The sequence below is a fragment of the Mercurialis annua genome, linkage group LG2, assembly GCF_937616625.2.
Source record: "Mercurialis annua linkage group LG2, ddMerAnnu1.2, whole genome shotgun sequence".
NCBI lineage: Eukaryota > Viridiplantae > Streptophyta > Magnoliopsida > Malpighiales > Euphorbiaceae > Mercurialis > Mercurialis annua.
In genome coordinates this window covers 39,524,236-39,535,621 of record NC_065571.1, presented here as the reverse complement: position 1 = coordinate 39,535,621, position 11,386 = coordinate 39,524,236, and the positions used below count along the sequence as shown (strand labels likewise).

Genomic DNA, 11,386 nt, shown 5'->3' with positions numbered 1-11,386 from the left:
AATTTAGCCCCAAAATGTATCCACATCCAAATTTTCAAAATTAATTCCTTTAATCCCGCTAATTGACTCATTAAATTTTATTCTTGAATTTCCGATATAATTAAATTAAATTCTCCTTAATTTAATTTATCGGAAATCACGACACGTGGCACGACGTAATTATCTTAAAATATTTTGGGGTATTACATATGATAAGGTTCTTATTGATAATAAAATGATTATAGTATGATAATATGATATTTGCATGAAAAAAAATTACTTGAAAGATTATGATAATGACATGATAATAATCTGCTACATATGATACTGATAATGACATGATAATAAGATGACAATGCAATATGATACATTGATAATTATATGATAAGGTGAAACTGTGATAATCATATGATAATGTAATACTTTGATAATCATATGATAATATGATATTGTGTTTTGTCTAATATTATCCAGCAGTATCATCACATTATCATATAATAATTTGCAATTTATGATACTGATAATGGCATGATAATAAGATGTCAATGCAATATGATACATTCATAATTACATGCTAAGGTGAAACTGTGATAATCATATGATAAGGTGATATAGTGATAATCATATGATAAAGTGATACTGTGATTTGTCTAATATTATCCAGCAGTATCATCACATTATCATATAATAATCTGATACATATGAAACTGATAATGACATGATAATAAAATGCCAATGCAATATGATACACTGATAATTACATGTCAAGGTGAAACTGTGATAATCATATGATAAGATGATAAGTGATAATCATATGATAAGATGATAATTATTTTATTCTTTTAAATTTAATATTAATAAAATTTAATATTAAATTATTAGCATATGTTTTAAAAAAAATTAAAAAAAATTGATAATATTTAAATAAATGAAAAAAAAAAGATGTCAAATTTATTGGTACAATATGCACATTTGTTAATTTAAAGAATGAAAAAAAAAAGAATAAAAAAAATTAAAAATGAAAGAAATATTATAATAGAATTTGTTAGTTAGAGTATGTACAAATGCGCGTGGAGGGAGAGGGAGAGGGAGAGGGAGAGGGAGAGGAAGAGGGAAAGAGAGTCAAATTGGACATTTTATACTCAGAGCTTGGACATTTTATACTCAGAGTATAATACCAATTTCTTTAAATACGAGAGTATAAACACAAAACAATTAAAACCGTGAAGTATTTTCATTGACTTTTCCGCTTTGAGGTATAAAGTCCTATTATTATTATTTTTGAGGTAAAATTCTAAATCTCTCTAAATCATATTATAAGAATACGACTCACCAACTCATTTTGAAACCCTTATTTTAGTGTACATTTGATTGGAATAGACAAGTGAATATGATAATTAGTTGATAGCACAACTTATTTGGTGTTTTTAAACTAAGGTTTGAGAAATTAGTCATCCTTATTCAAACCAACATGCTAGCAAGCAATAAAAGACGAGGCATCCCACTACTAACATTAACATAACAACTAGTACACCACTTAGTCTTACATTATATAAAAACCAAACTATGAATCAATCCTCTTGTCTTTCATACCAAATGAAGTACCAATCTCAAAAGCACCCAAAGGAAACCAAAACCAAATTTATTGGGGTTAGACAAAGACCTTCCGGCAAATGGGTTGCAGAGATCAAAGACACCACACAGAAGATCAGAATGTGGCTCGGAACATTCGAATCCGCGGAAGACGCTGCTCGTGCTTACGATGAGGCTGCTTGTCTGCTCCGCGGTTCCAAAACTCGAACCAACTTCACCACCGCACATTTTCCTACGAATTCTCCCATTTCTATTAAAATTAGAAACCTTCTTAACCATAAAATCAGCCTTAAACAGAACTGTCATCTCACAACTGCCTCAAAACCAACTTCTAAAACTAATGATGTTTTTGTTTCTGATACTGCCAATCTAAGTTTTCGGTCTGCTAATTCCGATTTCACTTCTTTATTAAACATCGGTGCTCAACAAGACAACCAACCTTCATTTGATGATGCGTACCGACCGGACTTGAGTGAGTGTGTTCCGCGATTCGAACCAGGTTCATCTCAATTTTACTACTCTTCATTGCCATTTCCAACTGAGTTTGATCAGTTGCCATCAATTCAAGAAGGTATCGAGTTGCCTGCTGCGAATCATCAAGTAGAATCAGCTGAATTCGAACGGATGAAGATAGAAAGACAGATATCAGCATCATTATATGCCATGAATGGAGTAAATGAGTGCTTGGAGATTGCTTGTGATCCAAGTAATGTTTTTTGGGATTTTCCCATTCGGATGAATCAGATGTTCTGTCCCAGTTGATCTTTTCTCTGAATTATGTTAAACAATTTGATACCTAATTGAATCAATCCATTTTTAGAACTGTTAAAATTATTAATAATTGAAAGAATATGATTAAATCGCTAAAATTTATTAACAGTCTTTGTTTATGTGTCATCTCACATGGATACTGCGTGGACATCGTAAATTTTAAGAAATGTATTTCTTCGCTAAGTTTTTCTAAAGACGGTATACATTTTAATATTTAATCCTAAACAATTTGATACATAATCCATCAAGTCAATCTTAGAACTAGTATAAAGTTAAGGGTTCGATCTAAGATGCTGAAAAGCAGCAGTGATGAACAAACAAATCAATAAACCAACTCAGCTTCATGATCCTATGAAACAACTTTGAAACATAAGAAAACATCTCAAAGACAGTTAACACTACCATCACATCTAGATGTGTGCAAATACAAATGATAATTTTTGATTTAACATTATAAAAACAATTGAATTTTTCAGTTTTGGTACAAAGCAAACAAAAATAAGCAAACCGAATCAAAACAACCAAATCGACTACTTCAATTTGATTTAATCTACCAACACATCTAGGCGTGCAAAAAAATTGACCTGACAGAAAAATTTCAATATTTCAATTCGATTTGGTTTAAGGATTAAAAAAATGTTTTGATACAAATCAGACAAAAAATAATCAAACCTAGTGAAAAAAAACCACCCTAAACCAACAAATTCAATTTGATTTGTCAATCAATATAAATTTCATACAAAAGGAAGTAGCAGATAAATCAATATAAATTTCATAGAAAGGAAGTAGCAGATAAATCAATATAAATTTCATAGAAAGGAAGTAGCAGATAAATAATAAATTGTAGAGCAATAGCAAATTCTCATGATAATGGCGCATACTTGACATCACAAAAACACATTTCACAACATTCATTTCCCTAAAACTACACAATGTGAACGATAACACCAATACATATCACAAAAACCATAGTTGAAATATACTAACAGATTGAATCTGAAATACCTACTGCAACAGATTATCAATAATCTTCGCCTTCTTCTTCATCATCTCCACCTTCAGCACCAACTTCCTCGTAATCCTTCTCAAGGGCAGCCAGATCTTCACGGGCCTCTGAGAATTCCCCTTCTTCCATGCCTTCACCAACATACCAGTGAACAAATGCCCTCTTGGCATACATGAGATCAAACTTGTGGTCAATTCGAGAGAACACCTCCGCCACTGCTGTGTTATTGCTGATCATGCAGACAGCACGCTGCACCTTCGCGAGATCACCTCCGGGAACCACTGATGGAGGCTGGTAGTTAATACCACATTTGAAGCCGGTTGGACACCTGAGGAGTTCAAGTACAACATTTCAGATAAAATAAATACAGGGACAGTACAACAATATTGAAACCAAACTACGTTGCGCGAAAACTTGTGGGGTTCTATGTTTTGGCTTTTTGTTATTGTTTCTGAAAATAATTCTGAAACTCTGAATTTTTTTCTTATAACTAATTCTTGTTAAAGGAAGGTATTTGACAATTCCAGTTTCAACATTTCCTGTTTCTGTGCAACATAGAAAGCGATTACAGAAGATCATATCCAAATTAATTCATGAGCATAAGAGAAATTTGCTTTGCTAGTTGCTCGCAAATTTTCTTACCAGTCGACAAACTGAACAGTCCTTTTAGTTTTGATAGTAGCAACAGCAGCATTGACATCCTTGGGAACAACATCTCCTCTGTACATCAAGCAGCAAGCCATGTATTTCCCATGCCTAGGATCACACTTAGCCATCATGCTTGAAGGCTCAAAAACAGCATTTGTAATCTCAGGAACAGATAACTGCTCATGGTATGCCTTTTCAGCTGAGATGACCGGAGCATATGAAGAAAGCATGAAGTGTATACGTGGATATGGAACAAGGTTAGTCTGGAACTCGGTAATATCCACATTAATAGCTCCATCAAATCTCAACGAAGTTGTCAAAGAAGATATAATTTGTGAAATCAATCGATTCAGATTGGTGTAAGTTGGCCTTTCAATATCCAAGGATCTGCGGCAAATGTCATATATAGCTTCATTGTCTAGAAGCACAGATACGTCTGTGTGCTCAAGAAGGGAATGAGTAGAGAGTACACTGTTATAAGGCTCCACAACTGCGGTTGAGACCTGCAATCAAAAAGAAGAATGCTTTAACTGAGTCCATCTATTTCTCTCACTTGATTGTTTTTTAGATAAATTGGCTAGTGTAAATTCTAAAAGTGAAACAATAGAAGACATGCTGGTTTTAACTATGGTGTGATCAATGAAAAATAGAGAAGCGTCAACTACAATAAATCACCGAAGCATCCACAAAAACATGGTGACAAGAAACAATCGGTTATTTTTCCCAGCAATAGCGTCTTGTTCTAAGAATAGAAACAGCTAGACATCAATAACCCACACATACCAAGTTACTCATACTGTCATACATGAAAAGTAAAAACTAATGTCAATACAAGTCATCGAAATGCCAAATTTCAAGTAATGTACGCACCTGAGGAGACGGATAAATGGTGAACCCAAGCTTTGATTTCTTTCCATAGTCTACAGATAAGCGTTCTAACAACAAAGATCCGAGACCAGAACCAGTTCCACCACCAACAGCATTGAACACCAAAAATCCTTGTAAACCAGTGCAGTTATCAGCCAATTTACGCACACGATCGAGGCATAGATCCACAATTTCCTTGCCAACTACAGGACACAACATCAAATCAATCCAAACAATACTCAAAACAAAGACAACCCCTAATAATGTTATAACAAACAAATTGACTGACCAGTATAGTGTCCTCTAGCAAAATTATTAGCAGCATCTTCCTTGCCAGAAATAAGCTGCTCAGGGTGGAAAAGTTGCCTATAAGTTCCAGTCCTAACTTCATCAATGACAGTAGGCTCCAAGTCAACAAACACAGCCCTTGGTACATGCTTCCCAGCACCAGTCTCACTGAAGAAGGTGTTGAATGCATCATGTCCAATCCCTACTGAAGTGTCACTGCACAAAACCATTTAACATTCATCAGAACTACCCAACTTAACACTCATCTCATTCACAAACACACAAAAAAACCACTACAAAGAACAAAACACACCATTTACAAGAAGCAAAAGATCACATTTTTCCAAATGGGTATTACAAAGGATCACATTTCTTTCAATTGGGTATTCAAAAGATCAATTTTTTTTCAAGTGGGTAGTTAAAAGATCGCATTTTGAAGTAAAGGGTACATTTAGAAACAGAATTAAGAGTGAAAAAAGATGAAACCTAGGCATCATGCCATCTGGGGAAATCTCATGTTCCAAACAGTAAAGCTCCCAACATGAATTTCCAACTTGAATTCCTGCTTGCCCAATGTGTAGGCTTATGATTTCTCGCATTCTTACTACAATTTTTTTTTTCTTTTTTGTTTTTTGATGTAAGTAATGCTACACAATTCAAATTCAAAATACAGATTTGTTTGTCACACACAGTCTATAACTGCTCTTTCTTTTACTTATATGGACAATGAATTAATTGGATTTGATAGATTTTTTGGAATCCGTAAGAGTTGTGTGGGGTCCGCTAATAGCCATTGGGTGCCACGGTTTCTTCGGCCCAACTACCACATGAGTTTGCAGTATTACAATATTATCCCTCTACTCTCTTGGAATTTTGTTTATATACCCTGTAAATGTGAACTGACTCTTGAGGATAAGACAGGGATTTCATGTAGTGGCAAAGTGCACCAGCAAATAGTGTGAGCTGTGACACTAACCATGTTTCCACGTCAGAAAATATGCATAGATGCTTTGTTCCTCTTTCTGTTTAATATATTTGGAAGTCCACGAGATAATGTGCTGAAAATATAAATGTGTTTCGAAAGTCTTTATGAAAAGCAATAAAACATGTGAGATGTGTATATAACTTGATTTAGACTTTTTTTTTAGCACCAAAATAGCATTGTATTAATCAACAAAAGCTGAAGTAATATCTTCGGTAATACAAGGCCATATATAATTAGGAACATCCTCCATTATCACTGAAACATCCGTAATAGATAACGCCCATTTAGCAATTGAATGAGCGGTTTTATTGTTCTCTCGACGCGAAAACACAAAACTAACACTATTAAAACACGGCAATAAACTACGAATATCCTCAACTACCAACCCAATTTGAGAATAGTCCGACGAACTTCCCCGTATCAACTGAATAACAGTTCGGGAATCACTCTCCACCACCAAATCTGTGAATCCACAATCAGCAGCCACCTGCAGACCGAAGTAGATCGCCAAGCCTTCCCTTATCGCCACACTCTGCGCAGCATAAATTCGTTTACCTCCCGAAACCATTACAAGACCCTCCCTGTTACGAATAACAAAGCCTAAGCCTGTCAAAGAACCATCAGAATTGAGCGCCATATCAGAGTTAATCTTCAAATAATTAGCCGGAGGGGCTGTCCACCCAGAACTGATCACCGCGGGCCTGTCAACAGCAGCCTTGGCACCCTCAATCTCTTCTCCGTTGCAGCGTAAAAGCACAACATCCATCGTTTCCTTCTTTCCCTCGTGCACAAGTAAGTTCCTTGAGAACCAAATCTACCATAAAGTAACAACAAAACAAACCATATCTGATTTGTTTAGAAGTTTCATCATTGTTTCAAACCACACAACAATGCTAGGAGCAGGGATCGAATCAACCCTTATTCCTAACCGAGAGCACAGCCATAATCCTCGAACCCAGCTGCATTCTTTAAAAACATGAAGAATGGACTCCGGATATTCACCACACCGCGGACATAACACATCACATTCAATTCCTCTACTCTTAATCAATTCAAAGCAGGGAATGAAATTTGACAGCATTCTCCACAAAAAGTGCAAAATCTTGGGCATAGTTTTGATTCTCCAAACTGATTTCCAAAGCTCCGAGTTGTTTCCCGATGAGACCCCACACTCTCGCCTTTGCCAACGAAGCTCCTGGGCAACTTTATACCCAGATTTCACCGAGTATTGTCCGTTCTTTGTATGCATCCATATCGTTCTATCATTCGGCATCCTAGGACTGATAACCATACTCAATATTGATGTTGCTTCAAAGGACAAGAAAGTGTCTTGAATAACATCTTCCCTCCATCGATGGGTGTCGGTATCAATCAAACAACTCACTCTTGCATCACGAGGAAGATTTTTCACAACCAGGGGGCGCAAAATAGGATTACCTCCAATCCATTTATCCGTCCAAATGCATATATCAGTTCCATTTCCTACTCTCCAACCCATACCTTCCTTCAACAGCTGAAAAGCTTCTCGAACACTTCGCCAAAAATAACTCGGAGAGTAACCTGCGCTACCGGAAAGGACATTACATCTGGGATAATATTTGGCTTTCATAATTCTTGCACATAAGGAATCCGGGTAAGAAAAGAGACGCCAGACTTGTTTCGCTAGAAGGGCTAAGTTAAAAGAATGAAAGTTGCGAAAACCCATTCCACCCGCCGTCTTCGGAGAGCACATATCATCCCAATTCAGCCAATGAATCTTTTTCTGATCATCCGCATTGCTCCACCAAAACCGGCTGATAAGACCTTGAATTTCATCACAGAAAGTCTTCGGGAGAAGGAAGCAACTCATTATGTAAGTCGGAATGGCCTGAGCCACTGCTTTGATAAGCACTTCTTTACCGGCGCGAGATAGGATTTTTTCTTTCCACCCTTTGAGCTTCTTCCATATCCGTTCTTTGATGACCCCAAAAATGAGTTTCTTGGATTTCCCTATAACCGTCGGAAGTCCGAGATATTTGGGCAAGTGACCCACCTCTAAAACGGAGAAAATCTCTCTAATTTCCCTTCTACGCTCTATAGGGACTTTCGAACTAAAAGACACTTCCGACTTATCAAGATTAACTTGTTGCCCCGATTCTTTCTCATAAACCTCCAAAATATTTCGGACTGCTTGGCATTCCTCACGTGTTGCTCTGGTAAATAAGATGCAGTCGTCGGCGAACATTAGATGGGAAATATGAGGACTCCCCCTGCACACCTGAACTCCATGGATACTACCTTCTCTCGCTGCCTTAGTCATCATTGCCGATAAGCCTTCCGCACAAAGGATGAACAAATAAGGAGAAATCGGGTCCCCTTGTCTAATCCCACGACTTGGCTTGAGAAAACCTTTCACTTTTCCATTAAGAAGAAAGGAAAAGGAGACTGAAGTAACACAACACATAACCAAGTCGACAAAATGTGTCGGAAAACCTATCTTACACATCACCTGACGTAAGTAATTCCACTCCACACGGTCATAAGCTTTACTCATGTCCAGCTTCAACGCCGCTGCTCCCTTCTTGCTCTTCAATCTGTGTTTCATAGAGTGAAAAATCTCGAAGGCCACAATCGCATTATCAGTGATAAGTCTTCCTGGAGCAAACGCACCCTGAGTTTCATGAATGATATCTGGAAGGACCCGTTTGAGTCTATTTGCCAAAACTTTGGAGATGAGCTTGTAAACCACATTACATAAGCTTATAGGCCATAGATCTTTCATTGACTCCGGGGATTTAATTTTTGGGATAAGAGTGAGGAACGTGTGGTTCAAGTTATCGGGCATAATACCCGACTCCAGAAAACCAAGGACAAAGGTTGTCACTTCCTTACCCACAACATTCCAATGGTTAATGAAAAACATCGCAGACATTCCATCAGGGCCTGGAGACTTACTTGGGCGCATTTGCTTTAGCGCTTGAAGTACTTCTGCAGCTGAATAAGGAGCTGAGATCAACTCAACATGATCTATATTTAAGGAGCAGTCCAACGCTTCAATAGTATTGGAACAACTTGATGGGTATGTACTGCAAAAGAGATGTGAATAATAGTTGTAAACTATTTGTTCAATCTCCTTCTCACCTGACTTCCAATTTCCATTGTCATCTCGCAATTTTGTTATCGTATTGCGCTTCCTCCGTTGACTTGCTTTCATGTGAAAAAACTTGGTATTACGATCCCCTTCCGCAAGCCAAACAGCCCTCGACCGTTGACGCCGCATAACCTCTTCGTTTTTCAAAAGCTCATTCAGCTCAGTCTGTATCGCCCAACGCCGATCTGTAACTCCATCAGAATTGGCAAGACGATGAAGGCCATCAAGCTTCTTCGTTAATTGACGCTTCCTCTTATTTATGTTGCCGAAAACCTCAGAATTCCAGACCTGCAAATGAGAAGCGCATGAAGAAATTCTTTGAGGAACGGAGGCTGCCTGTATACTATTCCATCCATTTTTGACAACCTCTGCGCATTCAGGATGTTTAACCCACATTGCTTTGAACCTAAACATCATTGGTTTGTATTCAGCACTCTCCAACCTCTCAGTAGTCAACAAAATAGGACAATGATCAGAGGCTAACCTGGACAAATGGGAAACAGACATATCCGGAAAGAGGAAGGACATATTTGGAGATGCTAAGAAGCGGTCCAATCTTTGTCTGATGTTATTTGCTCCTCTTCGCCCATTATCCCAAGTAAATTGGAGTCCAGACCACCCCAAATCACGGAGACCACAATAATCAATCGTCTGTCTAAAAGCTTCCATCGCCTGAGAACTTTTTGGCCGACCTCCTTCCTTCTCGCTAGCAAAGAGAATCTCGTTAAAATCTCCAAAAACCAACCATGAATTAGTATTGTCTGCAGCTAAGCCACGCATCATATTCCAAGTATTTCCCCTAGAACCCGCCTCAGGCCACCCATACACCCCTGTGCCCCTCCACGGCAACTCATTCTCCTGTTTCACTTCAAAATCGATGTGATTCTGAGAGAAACACAGAATACTAACATCACACTCCTTCTTCCATAGTAAAATAAGGCCACCACTACGACCTCGAGCATCTACAACTACGTAGTTAAAACTAGGAAAAGAAAACTTAAAAAACTGTAATTCAAAACTACTACGACGAGACTCCATTAAGAAAATAATATCGGGGTTTTGATCTCTGACATATTGTTTTAGCGCTCTAACCGTCCAAGGATTCCCCATACCTTGGAGGTTCCAACTTAGGATAATCATTGTAGTCGGCGAGACTGACTCGCAGTCTGCGCCGTAGAAGAAGGAATATGATTAAGTCCAGCATCTGAAACTCTAGGTTTCTTTATGCAGAGATCATCTATCACGACATCCTCCATATGTTCATCAATTTGCTGAGTCTGTGAATAAAGCTTTCTTTTCGGACCTATAGTTTGCAGCTGGTTTTGATCCGACTCCTTACCACTGCTTGAGGAAGATTTTCTCGCTGCAGCCTTCAGCCTGCCCCCCTTTTTCTTTGCCCCAGTTGCTTGATTCTCTTTACTTGCTACACCCGGATGACCAACGGAAAAAGCCAAGAGCTCATCCAACCCAATAGTCCTGATCTCACCACCCGATGTTTGTGCCCCATCTGAAGGTAAATTCTTTGCATTCACTTGCGCGTCATCTCCTATACCCGTATCTAGGGGAAGCTGCTGAACGCCTATCACTATCTCATTTAATAACCCCTCCTCATCTACGTCCAGCCTCCGCCTAGTCTGTACATTCATATTCTCAGCCACACCAGATGCATTAGCTGGTCTGATGTTGTTATTCTCAGTAGTTCTATTTCCAACCACTCTACGAAAAGGAGAAGCACGTAAGGCGGGGCTGAAAGGCCAGTTTGAAGTCTCCACGTTCTCCGGAAGAGAATCACAGTCGTCATGCACATGTCCCAACAATCCGCACCAATAGCAAAAATTTGGTAATTTTTCAAAGCGGAAATAAACCCAGACTTTCTCTCCTTTACTATTTCTGATGAAGGTGCCACGCTTAAGGGGAAGAGTTATGTCCACTAGCACCCTAACTCTAATGTGTTTACCCCAAATCGCCAAATCTTCCTCCCGTACTTCCATGACTATACTAACTCGTTCAGCAATCTTCTCGATACTATTTCTATCCCTACAGTTTAAAGGGACATTACACAATCGAATCCAAAAAGGGGATGAAGACAGTTTAACATCAGATAACTGTTCATCATCAT

General features: G+C 38.1%; 2 protein-coding genes across 2 annotated transcripts; one reads left to right on the top strand and one right to left on the bottom strand.

The window, feature by feature from the left end:
• Nucleotides 1-1,536: 1,536 nt before the first annotated feature.
• LOC126669474 (ethylene-responsive transcription factor ERN1) lies at nucleotides 1,537-2,372 on the top strand. Its single transcript, XM_050362948.2, has one exon. It carries the CDS (start codon nucleotides 1,546-1,548, stop codon nucleotides 2,332-2,334), a length of 789 nt encoding a protein of 262 aa, XP_050218905.1. The 5' UTR covers nucleotides 1,537-1,545; the 3' UTR covers nucleotides 2,335-2,372.
• Nucleotides 2,373-3,136: 764 nt separating this feature from the next.
• Nucleotides 3,137-5,855, bottom strand: LOC126669496 (tubulin alpha-5 chain). Its single transcript, XM_050362980.2, has 5 exons — nucleotides 5,639-5,855; nucleotides 5,154-5,368; nucleotides 4,868-5,067; nucleotides 3,992-4,500; nucleotides 3,137-3,677 (listed from the first exon to the last, which is right to left on the bottom strand). Exons 1-5 carry the CDS (start codon nucleotides 5,749-5,751, stop codon nucleotides 3,365-3,367), a joined length of 1,350 nt encoding a protein of 449 aa, XP_050218937.1. The 5' UTR covers nucleotides 5,752-5,855; the 3' UTR covers nucleotides 3,137-3,364.
• Between the last annotated feature and the right edge of the window lie 5,531 nt (nucleotides 5,856-11,386).